Here is a 20,819-nt window from a genome sequence, read left to right on the forward strand (position 1 = left end):
TATAGGCAAGTTGTATAGTGATGGTTTGTTCTGTAGACTATCGAAAAAAAATAGCGAAAAAAAGGGGCTAATTGTGTTGGCCGAATTATATTTTTAAAAATAATTTGTGTGTGTGTATATATATATATATATATATATATATATATATATATATATATATATATATATATATATATATATATATATATATATATATATATATATATATATATACATACATATATATATATATATATATATATATATATATATATATATATATATATTTATTTATAAAATGCGTTTTGATGCATTTAGTTACATTGGGATGTCTTGATTTAGTTTACATTATAACTGTCTTTATAACTGTTTATCATCTTTTTAAAATAAACGTAAAAATTATTTTTAAAAAACAAAAGATTTTATGGTTTGCCACATTTCTTCAAATGTCTGCAAGAACATTTTAACACACTTAGTTTAATCACTTATTCTTTCATTTTCTTTAATAAATTCAGTTTATAATAAAATGTATGGTTTTATGACTAAAGTATTTCTTGCATAAATTTTGGGTTACACAGAATGATGAAACATACATTTTATCACTTTTTTCATCAAAGTTATATGTAACTATATAATATTCAACTTAGTTGCATTCATATTTTTACATGCGCCAACACATATTTATCATAAATTCTGCAGTTAAACTTCTTTATTTCAGATGCCAAAATGGAAAATTACATCTTTGATATCCATCTATAGAGAGAGAGAGACACGGGACACGGAGAGTTATCTTTAAAGTTTTATTTAGAAAAATAGCATATCTTCTCAATACAGTTTCTTTACAAGACAAAGACTTCACAAATACAGTGTTCAAAAAGCCTTATTTAAAATAGGCACTTGGATAAAAATGATTATAAATGTGATTCATGTGCTTGGAACATGGAAATGTGCTTTGAAATAGTGCAAATTTTAGGAATGTGATTTGAAGCAGACAAAAACACAAAACATTTACAAAAAAAAAAAGAATAATAAACACACAAATTACAAATTTTACAGACTTATATTCCTCCGGATTAGAATCTTTTCAGGCCACTTAACATAGCTATAATACATACAATATAATTTTTTTTTTCAGAGGGAGCTTACTTGGTTGGCCTGTGCAGTGACATAACCAAATGTCAAATTTCAGAGTGATTTGTTCTTCACACCTCTGGTGGAGAAAAGCGATAGACTGAAGACATATACTATACAAAGCCCACTGACCACACTAAAGAACGCAGCTCCTACTGTGTTTAGAAAGGTGACTGGCGGCAAATGAGCATGAAGCCACTGTTTCCTTGCAGCCATGTCAAGTTCAATGGCCGTCATCTGGAAATATGTGCCAATAATAGCGAACACGTGGAAGAGCTGATGACTGTGACCTGTGAAGGATGCATAAATGAACCACAGATTATATTTAATAGAGTTTACTGTAGTTTTAAAGCTTAAATGTTACATTATCTGAATTTATGATGTTTAGTTAAAAGTGGATCCAGGAATCTGTAGTTGTACCTATGTAGTCAAAACTGCCAGGAGCCAGTCGTTCAGGCAGGTGTGTGGCAAAAAGAAAGCCAGTAAAGAAAGCCAATGATGTGTGCTGATAGTGAACTGTATTAGCCTCATTAACAGTGCAGCCCTCACCAGCGCACACAAAGATCTACAAGAGAAGACAAGAAGTCCAATTGAAAGCGCTACTATTTTTGGATGTTATCTTTCATGTGTGTAATACAACTGTTTACATAAGAGGTCTGCTTAAAATTTAAAAAAAGGGCCTGAAATTAAACAAGCATTTACTTCCACTCCATTTACTATAAGTTGTACTAAAAATTATAAATGTGAGACCAAAATTTCCCAACATGACTACTGTAATCCATTGAATTTGAAGGTCAACTCTGCGCAGTTGCTACCAAACCAATAGCACAAAACCATAAAATACACCCTGTAATATAGCATCAAATAAAAGCAAATATATTAGAAAAAAAACATTTGAATAACATGTACAGCAGTCTAGTGATGGGAGATAAAAGAGTAGAAACAATTGAACCGATTGCTCTGCAAAATGATTCACTCTAAAGCAGGGTTTTTTCAAAGTCTAAGACAGTAGGCCTCCCTTTTGACACAACTTATCCATTGGCGCCCCCCTCCTCCCAAACACGCACGCACGCACACACACACACGCACATATATATATATATATATATATATATATATATATATATATATATATATATATATATATATATATATATATATATATATATATATATATATATATATATATATATATATATATATATAGTATATATAAAGACACAGACAGATGTCAGACTGTTAACTCACTTTTATCATCATTTGCATGAAAGTGCATATATTTACAGAGTAATAACAAGTATTTTAATATAACATTTTTAAAACTAGGATGATGGTTCAATATGAATAGAACAGATCCAAGAACTGCCCATCCCAGTCAAAACAGTCGAAGTTTTGCGGGTCTCATGCTGGCATTAGCCAAAATATTTTGACAAACCACACATAAAAAGTCGTGGTTCATCAGCTGGTCCTGTCCACGTAAATCCTAAACTCAAATACTGATCATCATATCGTCGTCTTTTGGGTTTAAGCCCTGAACTTGAAGGCTTTTGTGGCAAAGGGGGCGTGGCCGAGAGCCGTGGGAACGGAGTGAGCCTTTGCCTCACAAATGTGGCTTTTGTGGAAAAGTTCAATTAAAGAGGAAACAGGACTAAATTAATCAATTGAATTAGAATTTTACAATAATTATTTTACAGTCTTGAATGGGTCCAAACCTGCAACAGGAGACCTCCGGAGCGAAGTTAGAGACTTTAAAAAAGTCATAACAGGCACTTTAAAATAATGACTGTTATTCATATGCAAATTCAGTTTAAATACAGCTAAAGCAATGCGCAGCAAAACAAAATCAGATATGAGCCACTTACTCTGTAAAAGAGGGGGATGTTGTCGAAGAGATATGGATAAACAAATGCAATTATCCGGAGACATTTACAAAGCTTCTGATCCAATTTCCCAGAAGGCCTAAAAGAGAATAACAATAGTTTATTCACTTGAACATTATTTTTACAATCAAGATTAAAATGCAAAATAATAAATACCTTTTAATGCTGTGGCAATTATACTCAAGAAATGGTAAACCAAGTCTAAAAACAAACAAATCAAAAGCTTCATCAAGACATTTTTGCATAATATGTACAGTTAAAGCAAAATCTGTATCTAAAATAGTCATACTGGAATTATAGGTTTTATTGATCACCTATCCTACCTTGAGTAGCAGGCAAGAGCAGTGGAGATAATAGAGTTGACAACAGCTATAGAAACATAGTTTAAGTGAAATGTGCCATTAACCCATTTATCTGGAAACGAGTAAGAGGAGTAGATGATGGCAGAACCTGTTGGTAAACAAACACACAATGTAAAGGTTAGATGGACAGTTCAAACACCAACATGTACATTTGTTGACCATTTACTCATTCTCAAGTGGTCACACAGAGTTTTTTCTGTAAAAGCAAAAGACTCAATTTTGAAAACTGTAGGAAAAGAAAAATGCTGACATCCATAGTAGAAAAACAATAACATGGAAGTCATTAAAAAATCTTCACAATATCTTCATTTGTGTTCAAAGACAGAACCCCAAGCAGGTAAAAATGATGGCAAAATGCCCTATTTTGAGTGAACCATCCCATTAAGATACAAAAGTCGTACATAATTGGAAACTTTTTACCCTGTAGTTTTGTTTGCATCATATACAAACCAAGGCTGTAGAAGCTGAGTGCTCCATAATCAAAAAAGAAGCAGATGTGCCTGGCCCGTTCAGACATGGTGCTGAAGGTGTGGGCGCAGCTGGAAGCCAGTGGATACACACAGCATGACAGCAGGAACACCAGGAAAGGCCATATGAAAGGATCCCGCCAGTCCTCCAGCACCAGCACCACCGTCAGCAGTTTCCACAAGAAAAACCTTGCAAAGAAAAAAAAAAACATTACTTCACACTTTACAATCGAAATATGCAAGCAGTAGCAGAAGCTCTTCTTGCACTTGCAATAAACAAACATACAAAAAAGATAATGGTGAAAATATGCACTATTAAAGGTTTTATATCTCTGAAGTAGACAAAATGTTTTACATCTCGGAATTAAATATAAACAAAATGAAGAGATGTGAATTTTTTTATGTCTATATCATATTACAAGGGATTTTACAGACATAAAAAGGATATTAAACGGTAGAACGTCTATATTAAAAATACAAATAAAATATCTATATATGGGTGAAATAATTTCTACTAGTAAGTGTAACCTTGTGTAAGTGTAGCATGTGATTATACTTCATTTTTCTATTTTGAAATGATTAAAATCCTGACAAATGAGTAAACACCCAGTGGTTTAAAGGATTTTAGCAAAATAAAATCACAAATGATTCACATTTTGGGGCTAATTTAATATGTTGTGAAGTGATTCATATCTAAATAGGCTTGTCATCTTATTTGGGTGTACATAATCTATTGTTAAATAACATTTTAGAGGTTTGTTTTTCTTTAAATAATGAAAAAAATGCCTATATCATACACAAAACATGTATATTTCAAAATAAAATGGAATGAGGTAACAATTAAGCAGATACTTGAACACGTGCAATTGTTGTTATTATTATGCAGAATTTTGTCTTGATTTTAAAACTAACTAAATGTGGCCATATTTAAAAAAATATCTCGAAAAAGAACTTACCATGTAGGTAGAAAATGAGTCCAAATATTGAGGGTTTCATTTGTTAGCTGGAAAAGACTTAGCACGCAGTCTTTGGCAGAGCTGCATGGGTGGCGATACCCTGAAATGATACCATCTTCATGGAAGACCTATGATGAGATAGAGATGAGATATAATAATATAGAAGAGATGAGGCCAACCATTCGAGATATTCGAGGACATTAAACACTGAACATGTATTATTATTAGATGTAAATTTATCATACTGTATAACTGCAGGTAACTACGTTTATATACTGCCAACCCTTTAAACAACTCCACAACTTTCCTAATTTTGACTGTAATGTAATGATGTGCAGCATTTGTGAAGCTGCCTTTGAAAGACAACTTTTGTGAAAAGTGCTGTACAACTTGAATTGAATTGATTAAAAGAGATCAATTCAATTTGAATTTGTCAGGTAAATACCTGTAACACAGTCACTTTTGTTTGCAAACCAGTCTGCATTAATGAAACTTACTTTTGGAACCTGGTTGATGGTGAACACTTGAGGTAGCTTAATGAGATTGAGCATATTAGAAGACGCAGAAATCACAAGAAGGAGAGACAATCTGCCATGTAAAGAGCTCCCTGATTGCTTCTTTTGAAGTCTTCTTTTTAGTAGTGTTCTCCTTAATTATGGTATTTCCCAGTCCAGTCACCAAATCAGGATGGTTCTGTAAACCTCACCCTAAGAGTGCACACAAGAGATAATGATTTCAAGATGACATTTTGAAACTATGAATACTGTAAAACACATTAAAACTACTTAAAATGCAAGCCCATTCTGCTGTTTAATTATGTTGTTTAGGATACAAGGAGGAACTAAATCTCTCCAATAGGTGCTGTGAGCAGCAGAGCTCTAGATAGGGTTTTAATCGTTGTCATAAACCTTTTGACCGCAATTTCACCTGCTTAAATAAACACATATTTAATCATTAAACTCCCATTATGCTCATATTTATTCTCACCAAAGAATAACTACACGAAAATTGCCATCTCTGCCTCAAGTTCAAAAATGTTAGATGATCATTAACCTAAAGATGGAGAGCTGAGCTGAGGCGAAAGAAGGGGTACGTCTTTACCGCTTAAATATACAGTAACTTGACACGTTTGTTGTTACTGTAGGTAGTCAAGCTTTCAGTTGGTTAATCATTGTTTAACAGACAGTGGAGAGATGTGTATAAAAAATAACATATGACTTGTGAACCTGAAATGATTCTGTGGGAATATACATACAAGGTAAAATATCTGCATTTAGCCTAATTAATTAAGTAATCCAAGTATATCACCTGCATTCTACAATATCAATCATTTATTGCTGAACAATGAGGTACAGTTTTGTTGCATTTGGCAACAACAGTACAATATAATTACACCAAATCTGACACAAAATAAAACTAAAATATAGGCTAATGAATGGATCATACACTTATCAAAATGTGGAAGCTGTGATTGTTTTTTAACAATCACAATACACATAGCATAAAATGTGTCATATTAACACACATCATTTAAAAAAAAAGTACAATAAATCTACAATGCCCAATAAATGTTACTCATCACCTGCACTGTGAAATGTCATTTTAATGAGATGCAGTTTTGTTGTATTTGGCAATCACAAAACTATGAATATATTTAAGTAACAAAAATGCCAAAAAACTAAACCAACAAAAGAACAGGTACACGTTTACTTGTTTGTTTCAGGCAGAAAAAAAAACAACAACAAATCATACACCTAATTGCATGGTAAAACCATTGTTTATAGCATATTGATTTCAAAAATTGGCTTGATTAACGTATGATAAAACATGTCAGGACAATTGAGGCCTGAAAAATACCTAGTCTAATTATGTAAAAAAGCATTATTTCTGTGCAAACACGCGATCGTATATTTGAAGTAAAGCTCATTTCTCACAATGAACAGCACGTGGCCTAATTTCACACTGAAAATGCCAGGTAAAGTAGCCTACTTATTCAGGTAATCATGTGACCAACACCGAGATTAAAACAATATTATACCAGATCAATATTCTATCAAATAATAATTCTGATAATTCTAATAAAACACCACTAACGTTAATTTCTCAAAAACAACAGCATAGATATTTACAGCTCAAGTGTGTTTGTTGGCACACTTACCGTCATATGGAGATGTGGTTTCGGCGTTCAGTGTGTGAACTGAATAAACAACATACAGTGAATGTTTGAGTTTTCCCTCCTGACACACAGAGTGGCGAGTGGGAGGAAAACATGCCTTTCTTTGTTTTCGTTGTCAGCTGTAAGTCCCTGCTCTTCTGTGATTGGTCAGTACACACATCCTGAACGCGCCGTATCCAAGACGCTCAAATCTCCCACTGCAGAGAGTGGTCTGCCCCTGTAATTGTTTGTATCTCATATTTTTCAAAAATATTTACTTGTAAACTGCTGTCAATTATTTTATTTAATTATTGTATTAATTTTCATGTTCAAAAAATAAAGCATAAAAATAAATGGAAATATATGGTTGTTTTATAGGATATACTGTTATCAAGCTCTTATAATAATTTAGCTTGAACTGAGACTTTAATCAACGTGCAGTGAAGGTTAGTAAAGCACGTCTTTTTACTGCACCAACTACAGATTTTTTTTAGTTTGACTACAGTTTTTAAGTATCCAAAAGCGAAAATAGTTATTTACATTTACAATCGAAAAAAATACACACCATTCCTTCATGTTGTCCTAACACTTGAGAAGTTTCACATGCAAAAGCAATGACTATTACTCCCCCTTTAAGTTTTTCTGTAAAGATTTAAAAATATTTTATAATTCTTTGACCTCTATTACAAGAAACAAGAAGACTATAAAACATCTCTAATAATGAAAAAAAAAAAAATATATATATATATATATATATATATATATATATATATATATATATATATATATATATATATATATATATATATATATATATATATATATATATATATATACATACATACAGTTGAAGTCAAAATTATTAGCCCCCCTGAATTATTAGAGCCCTGTTTATTTATTTTTTTCTCAATTTCTGTTTGACGGAGAGAAGATTTTTTTTCAACATTTCTAAACATAATAGTTTTAATAATTAATTTCTAATAACTGATTTATTTTATCTTTGCCATGATGACAGTAAATAATATTTGACTAGATATTTTTCAGGACACCTCTATACAGCACAAAGTGACATTTAAAGGCTTAAATAGGTTAATTAGGTTTACTAGGCAGGTTAGGGTAATTAGGCAAGTTATTGTATAACGATGGTTTGTTCTGCAGACTATCAAAAAAATATATAGCTTAAAGGGGCTAATAATATTGACCTTAAAATGGATTTTTAAAAATTAAAAACAAATTTTATTCTAGTCGAAATAAAACAATTAAAACTTTATCCTGAAGAAAAAATATTATCAGACATACTGTGAAAATTTCTTTGCTCTGTTAAACATAACTTGGAAAACAATTAAAAAAGAAAAAAATAAATCCTAAGGGGGGCAAATAATTCTGACTAATAATTCTGTATATATACTGTTACATATGTCATCGTATAATCCTGTATGCTTGTCAGTTATATGCTTAAATAAAAAATAAATAAAAAGTAATAAAATAAAAATAATAAAAATTTAAAACAAAATAAATAAAAAACACAAATCAATTAAGTTTATTCAATTAAGTTGTCCCCAAAAACCTCAAGAATTGTGTTGATTCAGCTCATTTGAAATAAGTAGTTTAAAGAAAGTAGCCAAAATCATTGTTGAGTGAATTCTTTAGTAGAACATTTAAGAAGATTTTATAGACATTTAGAATTGTTTTGAGCTGATATTGTGGTTCTTGATTTTTAAAAACTGTAAAACAAAATGTATGCAAATATAACCAAAGTTTAAATATTTTTTTTAAATGTAATAATTTGATTATTTCTGTTACATTTCTGTTATTTTTCTGAACTATAATTGCCATGCATGATTATCTAATCTATCTGCCCATAGTTAAATAAGAAAGCTGCCAAAACAACTGTACTGCTGAAATAATAATATCATTATAAGCATTACTTTTAAATGATCAAATCTCTTTATGTTTTATTTCTTTTGATAAATTTTTTATTGGATTTTCTTTAAATATTTGTTTTTCTTTCATGTATTGGCATGTATACACACTTATGTAGCTGTACAATGAATTTGTATAATTTGTTTTCAAGTCACGCAATATTAATACACATGAATGTTTTATGCATCCCGTTACTAATGTTAATTTTAAAAAATCATGATTAGCTTAGTCTTCCTCTGCCAACATAGGCTCTAGTGGCACCTAGTGGATAAATTGTTTATCGCACTCAACGATTACAAAACATTCAATCTTCTACGTCACTGAATGTAGTGAAAATTCGTGTCTGTGCACGTGTGCGGTGTTGATCTGGCCAATTTTGGGTCTCATGGCGGATGTATCCTTAAACACTTGAAAGAAAGACAAGGTAACGTTGTGCATGATTGTAGTCGAACGGGTCATTGTCTACATTTTGTTTTCACGAGTAATGCAATTGCTATATGACATGTCTTTGTTGACCCTTTCCAATCAGAAAGTAGCTTTGCAATGGCGCGAGGAAGAGCTCAGACAGACTCTGCTGCATCGAAGCAGACGAAGACTGTCAATTCAAAGAAAAGACCGAATGAAGAAACTCCTCAACCTTCCACCAAAAAGCTGAAAGCTAAACAACAACATAAGACCAAACAAAAAGAAGGTAAGCGAAACTGCGAGTTAAGTTATATAATTGATTGGGTTTAAATGTGCAAAGAAAAAGTTGAACCACTCATTAATGTAATCTTATGAGGTAAACTGTGTTTGTGTACCAGAAACCTATATACAAGCAAGTGTGAAATGGACAGGAGGTCAAAAGAAAGTGGGCCAAACAAGCATTCTTCATTACATTTACAAAAGTTCATTGGGACAGAGTATCCATGCTCAACTGCGCCAGGTAATGACAATTGAAGTTTGGGGTAAGAAGATTAAAGTACACCAGTTACTCGCTAGAATGTTAGATATCGCCACCCATATTAAATAATGATTTAATGTAGTATGAAAATCATACATTTTTAAAGAAGCTTAGTACATGACTGCAGAATTATGCAGCATATGTATTTCAACTATACAGTAAAAAACATAATTTCCCCCTTCTTGTCTTAACTTTGGCATTTGTTCATTTTGGTGACATATTTGCCACAAACTCCTATTTATATCTGAACCTGGTCGTATAAAACATTGTTTCTTGTGTTACAGTGTCTGCAAGAGCCTTTCATACGCTCACTTAAATCTTACAAACTGCACCGAACTGCCAGTCCCTTTGACAGGAGGGTCACTAGTCTGGAATGGCATCCCACACATCCCACCACCGTTGCAGTGGGATCAAAGGGTGGAGACATCATCCTGTGGGATTATGATGTGCTGAATAAAACCTCTTTCATACAAGGGGTGAGATGAATTGAAAAGTGACGAATGTATTGTTCAAATCTAACCAAGACATTTAGACACTAGACGGTATATATAATTTGTGTAAAGTATACATAACCTTCATTTTTAAGTGTCACATCAGTTTTCAAATTTCAAATTCAATAGACCTGGGGTGCCCAGGCTTGGTCCAGGAGGGCAGGTGTCCTGCAGATTTTAGCTCCAACTTGTCTCAGCAGATCTGCATGGACGTTTCTAGAAAGCTTGTCTGTGTCTATAATTGCCTGCTACTTAGTAGGTACTGCATTTGACTTTAAATGAACTATTCGGCCGTTAGAAAAGTATGTTCTATACACTATTAATGTCACTAATATGAATGAAACTCGGATGTACTACATTCGACATTTTGACCACGTTTACACTGCGAGTTAAATGTGACCCAAATACGTTTTTTTGCTCATATGTGACACAGGCTGTTCTATGACCGTGTAAACCAGTGGTCACCAAACTTGTTTCTGGAGGGCTGGTGTCCTACAGATTTTAGCTCCAACCGTAATCAAACACACCTGAACAAGCTAATCAAGGTCTTACTAGGTATACTTAAAACATCCAGGCAGGTGTGTTGAGGCAAGTTGAAGCTAAACCCTGCAGGGACACCGGCCCTCCAGGACCGAGATTGGTGACCCCTGGTGTAAATGAATGCATTCAGATATTCGGATATCAGTTTCAGGCCTCCATCATATGTGAAAATAAAACTAACATACTGTAAATCAGATATGTGGCAATGCGACTATCATGTAAAGAAGCAGATTGGATTTATTGCGGCATTTCGTTATGTACGTCATTAAAATTCTGACAATGTTGTACTTCTCTGCGGTTTAATGACATAGAAGGAAGAGCGTGTGTGCTCATCCTAAAATTTCAGACCCACCACTCCTCATTAAAGCCCGCCACAATTTGCTCCCACCAGACATGAGATCTCTGTCGTAGCCACAGATCCCTCTGAATGGTGGAGGACACCATATATAAACCATAGGCGCAAGCATGTAATGACAGCTCTTTCCCTCCTTCTCTTCCTCCGCCTTAAAATCATATTAAAGTTGGGCGAACTTTGCATATTTCGCTGAGCTGAAAGCAAGACAACTTCTTCCATCATGGCTAGTGTGGCACAGATGCTAGAACCCGCCTTTACGCGTGCCAACAGCGTAAATTGTATGGCAAGTGTAAACATATGAATTGGCTACGGACAGGCAAAAAAATCAGATATCGGCAACAAATCGAAATTGGGCATCAAGACCTGACAGTGTCAATGTGGCCTTTGTCATCATCATGTGACCTACCTGTGTCAGTTGCGTCGCTTCCATTCATGAATTCTCTTGTGGTGTATCATGGAATATCTTAGCGTCTATCTAAAGCGGTTGTTGCTAGATCGGATATAGTTGCCGCCAGAAGTTAACAAGAATTGTTTATATTATTTATTAAATTTCCCATTTATTGTATTTTATTAAGGTCTACCCCAATCCTAAACCCAACCGTCACAGTACTGTACAGATATTAATTATTGTCACACAGTGTCATAAAAAAGGCTGCTATATTAATGTGCATATCGCACTTCCAGCCGGCGGCATATCCTTTACCATCCGATGTGCACTTCAGAATCTTGTCAGAAGTAGTAGGTCATCTGGGTACTTCTCGCATACTGTTTATTAAATTCTATGATATCAGACATACTACTTGGCTTGCATACTGTTTTAGTGTACTATATAGTGTGGAAGTATATGATTTCGGACACAATTTTTTGTAAGAGCTTGATTAGCTAGACCTGGTATGTCTGATTGGAATTAAAACTAAACTTTGCAGGACACCGGCCCTCCAGGATCGAGTTTGGGCACCCCTACTATAGACACTGGGGTCTATTCGAAGCTAATTCATTTGAAGTTTATGTTTGTTTCCTTTCCAGATTTCCAGTACTTAATAGTCTTATGGTTAGTTATATACTCTTTAAGAGTTCTGTTTTTAATTCTGGTAATAATTACTTACACTTATAGTGCTCCGATCCTCTGAGACTTTTGTTTATCTTCAGAACACTAATTTATATTTTAGTTGAAATCCGAGAGCTCTCTAACCTTCCATAGACAGCAACAGTCTCGAGATTTTCTGACTTGATGTGGAAGACATTGGCAAAACATAATAGTTTTGACCTTTTTTTGGTGCACAAAAGAGTTCTCGAAGCTTCATATGTTTACATCACCACTGAAGTTACATGGAGTGTCTTGACAAGGTTTTTGGTCATTTACTTATACTTGAACATCACATGACCATTGATATCCATGCAGAACAAAGGGGATCTTGTATGTTATCTAATATATCATAATTTGTGTTCAGTAGATAGTAGTAATGTTCAGAAAATGAACAAAGGTCTCAGGGTATTAAAACGGCATTAAGGCCACCTAGCCATTTAAACATCTTCAGAAGTAAAAGTAAAGTTCAACATTTTCAGATTAGCACACAAATACAGAAAAACTTTTTAAAAATGCAGTTTTAGTGACTTGAGATTTTCTCCTCTGCTCTTCATCTAGATGGGTCCTGGAGATGCAATAACAGGCATGAAGTTTAACCAGTTCAATACCAATCAGCTGTTCGTCTCCTCTATTTGGGGTGCTACTACCCTTCGGGATTTCAGTGGATCCGTTATACAAGTCTTTGCCAAAACAGATTCATGGGAGTAAGCGAATTCCTGTTATAGCAGTTAAGGCCGTTCTCCCCCTAGTCCAATGGTCTCAAACTCAATTCCTGGAGCGCCGCAGCTCTGCACAGTTTAGCTCCAACCATCACCAACTCACACCTGCTTAATAGTCTCTAGTAGTCTTGAACATCTTGATTAGTTGCGTCAGCTGTGTTTGATTAGGGTCAGAGAAAACTGTGCATAGTGGCGGCCCTCCAGAAATCGAGTTTTAGACTTATGCCCTAGTTAGTTTAAAAAAGATTTGCAGTACCAAAAACTGGCAGTTTTCTTTAATCAAATTCAATAATCTGTTATTTTATCGGGCATTTCTGTTTCTTTAGCTGATTTACAGCATGGGTTGTGCTTTAGTAACACAGCATCTAGTTTAAGAATTACTATTTTGTGGCTGATTGAACACGTTGGACCACATTACACCACAAGAATTGATACACAGTTTACACTACAAGAGCAATCCAGGATGTGTTTTTTATCTACCACTGGATGTGATTGAAAGTGGATTAACCTTAAAATGTTTCATCCCCCGTGTACACTCGTATATCGCAATGGCCACTCAGACTGGCAAAACCCAGCTTAGGCTGTTTTCGTTGGTAGTTTCATTTCAAATATCAAGTGAGTACTACATGTATTTGTGTGTTGTTCTTCTGATTGGTATGAAGTTGGATAAACGCTGTGATAGATCAGAGGACGAAATCATTGCTTTGTTTTTTTTTGTTTTTTTGTTTGTTTTTAGTTTAGCTTTTAGCTATACTGTACATGACAGTGTTCAGTGTCAGTGTCTTGATTTGTCATAATTTTGTTGCTTTTATGTTAAGGTAATGTTTGTTTGTTGAGATAATATGCTCAATATCATTGTTGACCACTAGTAAAATGTATATTTGAAGGTTAACATGAACCTTCTTCTTTATGTTGTTGTGTTGGTTTAGTTGCATTGTCATCATCGTTCAACCCACTGTCATCATTGCCTATTGAGTCCAGCCTCGTCACAACCATTTTGAGTTTGGCACATTTAATGAGCGTGTTTTTGTCTGTTGTGTCCATCCAGAAGGGAGCAGGTGACTTTATTGGGGGTATGAAGTTCTGCCCCAGAGATTCATCTAAAGTCTTTGTGGCTTCCGGTGATGGCACAGTCAGCGTGCAGAGTTTTGAGGGCCTCCAAAGTCAGATATTGTCTCGTACCCCAGACTGTGGCCATGACCACCATGATCTTTGGTGAGGATGATGCTTGTGTGAATTTGTTGTAAATATTTCAGCTGTGTGACATTTGTGGTGGTGTCTACGTATTTCTTGTAGCTGTTCTGAGGGAATAACTGCATGTAGGATAGGTTGGTTTTCTGGACTGAGATTGTTTGCGATGTTTACATCAGAAAAAGTCTCTTTTTTTTGCTACTTTGAAAATATTTTTCTACCTTTTCACCTCAACTGCCATATATTATTAGGTATAAATAGGATTCTATGTAATTATGTGTATATTGTTTTAATGCCACGCATTTCACTCTCCTAGTTACTGGTACTGCTGTGTGGACGTGTCTGTTAGCCGTCAGATGCTTGCTACTGGGGACAGTACTGGAAGACTTCTCCTTCTTGGCCTGGATGGTCAAGAGGTAAACAAAAACGAGACGTCCCATTTTGGATTCCACGTCAAATAAAATTTACAAAATTGATTTATATTTTGTATACACAGAAAGCATACTAAAAGCAAGTGTAGTATATGATAAAAACAAAATGTCAAAATACCGGTGAAATAATTACATTGGGATTTAGGGTAACATATATATTTAAAAATAAACGTGCAAGAGTAATTGGTGTATCATTCTACTGTGGCAACTTCTGACAAAAAAAGGGAATATGCCAAAGGAAAGTGAGTAAGTGAGAATAAAACCGCAGTCACATTCAAAGAATTTGTCACGATTTCCTTGACGTAGGGTGTTGCGTCGTGATACAAGATTCAATTGTTTTTTCTCATGTAACGTGGCACAGTTCATTACAACCAATACCATGCCTGCAACACCTCACGACACCATTGCAGAAAGTCTAGCATGTTTCATTTTTTTTCTGCATTCTTCACGGTGTGTTCCGTCACGTGAGTGACACTGTGCAATAGGAGTGCATAATTATATAACATATATATAAATTATAACAGCGAGTGCTGCAGTCAATACGTGTTTTGGCACATATAGACTTGTTTCAAAGCACTTCACCTCAAATGTTATTCGTTATTCTTGTTTCTAGATAACTAACCAACAAAACATACATTACATTGAAATTAAGATAAAAATTCTAGCAAATTAAATTTGTTTCAAAAAGATAATTTTTCCATAAAAAATATATACATTATATGTTTGTTTGTGCCCCTCCATTACTCAACTATATGGGTGGAGGATTTGGTTTGCTCTGTGGAAAAAAAGGATTTAATGAATGCTTGTAATAATGTTGTATGACAAACCTCATATATTTGCTAATTTTTAAATTGGTCATTATTTTAAAGATTATTTCTTGAGCATCTGATTTTTCCTTGCAGCTGATGTGCTTTCCTTTTTTCTGTCTCACTCGCAGAAAGCTCAGGCGAGGGTGTGTTGTATAAGCAACCCTGGCAGGAAAATATACATTTTAGATTTTAAAGAAAATATCTTCATAGTAAAAATTAATTATAAGATTGATCCTATCCATGTCATAACGAATGCCCTCAAATAATGTAGTTATTAGTTGTCAGCAATCTTCAATGTTTATTGAGATTGAAATAAAAACATTGAAATTGAGATGAAAAGAAAAATAGTTATAGACACACTTGTGACTGCTTTTAGATAAAACGCTCGATGTAGACAACAAGGAATGACTGATCATGAAGGAACATGTAGTCTGGTCACCCACCACAAGTCAAGATTTTATCAAAAAAAATAATCACATAATCTGACATAGTAACTATAATATCTGACGATAAAAATTGTGTGATCTGACCCGGCCTGAAGTTGTTATACTAAAATACATTTTGTACAAGGCCTAATAATTTATAGGATGGTGGAAAAATAAAATATTTAATATGCAAATGAAATTAGTATTTTGATGCTGTACTTAGTATTTTGGATCCATAAAAGTCTTAATATGTCATCAAATTATTCTATTTTTCTAAATATCCCTGATAAGATTTTTGGTTGTAAAGATAAACTATTGTTACTTTTAATGGCAACATGCACGTTATTTATTAAGATAATTCTTTGTGCTCTTATTTATTTGATTATTTATATTGTTTCATGTTTTGGGGGGGACAGGGACATTTTAAGGTTTTTTTTACTATTGTGTAGAGCAGTGTTTCCCTACCCTGTTCCTGGAGGCCCACCAACAGTACATATTTTGGATGTCTCCCTTATCTGACCCATTAACCTCAGGTTTTGGAGTCTCTTCTAATGTTCTGATGAGTTGATTCAGGTGTGTTTGATTAGAAAGAGGTTAAAATGGGTACTTTTGGTGTGCCTTAAGGAACAGGGTTGGGAAACACAGCTGTTGAGAGTTGATTTATATTTTTCAATTATTTTTATTTTTTTGCCCAAAAATATATTTAGATTTTCAAAGAGAAGCTGCACAAAGCCAAAGTGACCCATGCCGAATTCAACCCTCGCTGTGATTGGCTGATGGCAACATCCTCTGTTGATGCTACAGTCAAGCTGTGGGACCTCCGGAATATTAAAGACAAAAACAGTTACATCGCTGAGATGCCTCATGAAAAACCAGTCAATGCTGGTAAGGGACCATATTATCAGAAAAGTGAGGAAAGGAGAAAGTCACCTGTACAGTAGCTTTAAATACTAATACATTCAAATGAACTATTTTTGTCAGCATACTTCAACCCGACAGACAGCACCAAGTTGCTTACTACTGATCAGAGGAATGAGATCAGGGTGTACAGTTCATACGACTGGTCTAAACCGGATCAAATAATTATTCATCCTCATCGGCAGTTTCAGCACTTGACTCCCATCAAGGTTAGAAATTTAATGCATTTCTTTCTTTACAGGACTGCTGACATCATGGTTACACTTTGCTCCATTTTTCTATTTTTTCAGGCAACCTGGCATCCCATGTATGACCTCATTGTGGCTGGCCGTTACCCAGATGATCAACTATTACTCAATGATAAAAGAACCATTGACATTTATGATGCCAACAGTGGTGGACTTGTGCACCAGCTGAGAGACCCCAATGCAGCTGGTATCATATCTGTAAGCATGCTGTTGTTTTTTTTAAACATTTATACTATACCATGCTACCTCTCGAATGTTGGAATCTTTAATGTAATTGTTTAATGGTTGAAATTAATGTAATAATAAATTTGCCAAATGATGTTTAACAGAGCCAGGAAATGTTCAAAGTATGTCTGATAATATTTTTTCTTCTGGAGAAAGTTTTATTTGTTTTATTTTGACTAGAATAAATGCATTTTAATTTTTTCAAAGCAATTTTAAGGTCAAAATTATTAGCCCCTTTAAGCTATACATTTTTTGGTAGTCTACAGAACAAACCATCAATTTACAATAACTTGCCTAATTACCCTAACCTGCCTAGTAAACCTAATTACCCTAGTTAAGCCTTTAAATGTCACTTTAAGCTGTTTAAAAGTGTCTTGAAAAATATCTGGTCAAATATTATTTACTGTCATCATGGCAAAGATAAAATAAATCAGTGATTAGAAATGAGTAATTAAAACTATTGTTTAGAAATGCTGAAAAAACGTCTGTTTATTCTCCGTTAAACAGAAATTGGGGAAAATAATAAACGGGGACTAATCATTCTAGCTTCAACTATATGTATACTGAGTGTGTTCTTCAAGGTGTCTGCGCGCTTCACGGTTCATTTACAAAATATGTCCACGTCTATGATTCGCAGAGAACAACAGCCAATCACATTGCTTTTCCAGGGTTGCGTAAACCCGATTGGCTAGCATCTGCTCTAGGGTATTTGCATGGAGCGATCTAACTGGCATCTGTTTGATGATTTAACGTTCAAGTGAATCTTTGATGTTGGCATAAGAACATTTTAAAAATGACTTTTAATTATCTGAAGGCAGTTTAATTCTGTGAACCATCTTTATGTGTAAAGCTACATTCAGATATGTTCAGTGTAAAGCTACGTTCAGGTCAAAAAACATGTGATCTGCACAGTTTTATTTTATTTATTTTCTTTCAAGAAACCGTATAATACAACTTAGAATACAGTAAAAGATAACAGTTCTTTTACACAATATTCACATTGGATAAACAGGATTAAGAGCAAAGCCAAAAAAATTACATAAAAAAACATGCAGTTATTATAATGCAATATAAAAACATAAAAAATTCAAGTAGCATGAAAGATCTCATCATATTTACTCGAGACAGAATCACATTTCTTATTATCAATTAATCTAAGTGATTTCATTAAATGTTCTATTTCACATAAGAAGTCTATAAAAATGTGATAGAAAAAAAAACTCTGTTTGTGGAAATAAAATTTTCCAGCAAGTATAAGAAAGTTTACCGTGGCTTCTAACAACTTGTTTTGGTTTTCAAAATAACAAATAACCGTTAAGGTGAAAATTACCACTCATATTAACATTGGAAAAGCAATATGCACCTAAATCATTCCAAAACAATGATGATACATTGCATGAAAGAAACAAGTGACAAATGTCTTCACACAAAAAGTGCAAATCTCAGTAACAACACAATATTAGAATAAAAGTGCATTACATGGGTAAATATTGTGCAAAAGTTTTATTCTGCACCTCTTTTATTTTATTAGGAATACAGAATTTATATGGCTATAATAACCATGTTTGTCCATTGAATGTTAACAATCATAGAACCCCAAAAACTTTCCTCTAGGTGTAATTGAGTTTTGTGACTGGGACAATTGATGTACGAACTTATTATTGCATTCTTTACTAAGAATAGATTTTCCTCTTAGGCAGAACTGTGACAATAGTTTGGAACCTGTCTCATAACTACGAGCTGCTTTCATCAGACATAGTAATCCACTAGGTAAAGCCTTTGTAATTGACTTAAATTCCATATACCGGACAGGGCATTGATTAATATCTAAAAAACTCTCAGTCTTAGTTTAGAGATACCCGTTACCATTCAAAAGATCAGAAACAATAAAAATGTTTTTGTTAAATCATTTATCCCAAAAAAAATATATATATATTTATCTTAATATATGGCGACGTAGTGGCGCAGGTAGGTAGTGCTGTGCCTCACAGCGAGAAGGTCGCTTAGTCGCTGGTTCGAGCCTCGACTCAGTTGGCGTTTCTTTGTGGAGTTTTCACCCTACATTCGTGTGGGTTTCCTCCGGGTGCTCTGGTTTCCCCCACAGTCCAAAGACATGCGGTACAGGTGAATTGCGTAGGCTAAATTGTCCGTAGTGTATGAGTGTGTGTGTGGATGTTTCCCAAAGAAGGGCATCCACTGCCTAAAAACGTGCTGGATAAGTTGGCGGTTCATTCAGCTCTGGCGACCCTGAATTAAAAAAGGGACTAAGCCGACAAGACAATGAATGAATATCTTAATGTCTGCATTATTCCATAAAATGGTTTTGTGGGATGAGAAATTGGGATTGTAAATCAGTTTCCAGGCTAAATCTGCAGTCACACTGGACTTTTCTCCACAGACTTACATTCATACGCACACGAATGCATCACACCGGAAATGCAAGCTTGTGCAACACGTTTCGCAGTTCGCTGCGTTGCAAAGTTCAAGCTTTGTAAACTCTGACCTGCGAAATCGCATCACTTGACTGCGTAAGACCAATAGATCAAGATCAAAACATGACCTCTCTAGACAGAAGTTTAAAATTTGGACCAATCGCTCGCTTTAATAAATGTCTAAACATTTTGTTTAATCCCGCCCCTTTTCACAGTGCCGTCCGACAGAATTTTGCTAGCTCAAACTCTAGTGTGACCACAGCTTAATAGAGGTTGTTGATGGAATTTAGCTAATTTAATAGGTAATTTACCAATGGAGTAATTGCACTTTATCTGAACCAACTCTGAACCAAGCAAACATCTCTTTAGCCAATTGATTTTAATGTATTATCGGTGTCATCAAAATTTAGGGCTTTAAGACCTGTGGTCTGTGCAGTGCGACTAGTCGACGTCAATCAAAAAGTGTCACGGCAGAACATTAAAGTCGACTAGTGGATTAGTCGGTGCAACCCCTAATATATATATATATATTTGCAGCCTTAGGAAGCATGATTTCTTTTTAATTCTTACTATTTTTAAATGTTTTTTATTTCAGCTCAACAAATTCAGTCCAACTGGGGATGTGCTTGCGTCTGGAATGGGTGCAGTTTTATTTATTTTATTGTTTGCAATTATAAAAGTTAAGCATGTTAGACATTTAAAAAATCTAAACTATTTGTACACTTTAATTGCAGGCTTTAACATTTTGATCTGGAACCGAGAGGACACACTGAGCAGTGTTAATAGGAAACAGACAATAACCAGATCCCAGCGCAGCTCACAGCAGCGTCCAAGCAGAGACAGAAGAGCAGCTGCTGATGAGGCCAAGCTCAAGAAGAAACTCTCAGCCACAGAAACCAAGTCAAAGACCAAGAGCAAGACCGAATCCAAAACATCCAAATCAAAGAAAAAGTGAGAGAATATGCTAAATTTAAATTGGGTCTCATTTGTTCTCATGTCAATATATAAATCATTAAAAAATCACATGTTGCCTTTTCATAAAACCTTAAATATGTATGTTCCATTCATAATAAACGTTTTGTACCTTTTTTTACAGTTAAAAATGTGTCTTTTTGACTTGTAAAATATGGATTGCATTTGCAAATCAAAAAT

General features: G+C 34.3%; 2 protein-coding genes across 2 annotated transcripts; one reads left to right on the forward strand and one right to left on the reverse strand.

The window, feature by feature from the left end:
• Window positions 1-765: 765 nt before the first annotated feature.
• Window positions 766-7,021, reverse strand: paqr5a (progestin and adipoQ receptor family member Va). The gene is given in 9 exon segments (NM_200187.1): window positions 766-1,400; window positions 1,531-1,675; window positions 2,973-3,069; window positions 3,147-3,191; window positions 3,314-3,440; window positions 3,803-4,008; window positions 4,776-4,903; window positions 5,273-5,482; window positions 6,934-7,021. Coding segments are annotated over 8 exon segments (1,038 nt in total). The 5' UTR covers window positions 5,327-5,482; window positions 6,934-7,021; the 3' UTR covers window positions 766-1,164.
• Window positions 7,022-9,128: 2,107 nt separating this feature from the next.
• ddb2 (damage-specific DNA binding protein 2) lies at window positions 9,129-20,770 on the forward strand. Its single transcript, NM_001083061.1, is given in 11 exon segments — window positions 9,129-9,277; window positions 9,383-9,544; window positions 9,657-9,778; window positions 10,081-10,272; window positions 14,037-14,203; window positions 14,496-14,595; window positions 16,552-16,729; window positions 16,844-16,971; window positions 17,053-17,208; window positions 20,263-20,308; window positions 20,402-20,770. Coding segments are annotated over 10 exon segments (1,458 nt in total). The 5' UTR covers window positions 9,129-9,277; window positions 9,383-9,396; the 3' UTR covers window positions 20,623-20,770.
• Window positions 20,771-20,819: the final 49 nt, after the last annotated feature.

The sequence above is a fragment of the Danio rerio genome, chromosome 18 (assembly GCF_052040795.2).
Source record: "Danio rerio strain M-AB ecotype USA chromosome 18, GRCz13ab, whole genome shotgun sequence".
NCBI lineage: Eukaryota > Metazoa > Chordata > Actinopteri > Cypriniformes > Danionidae > Danio > Danio rerio.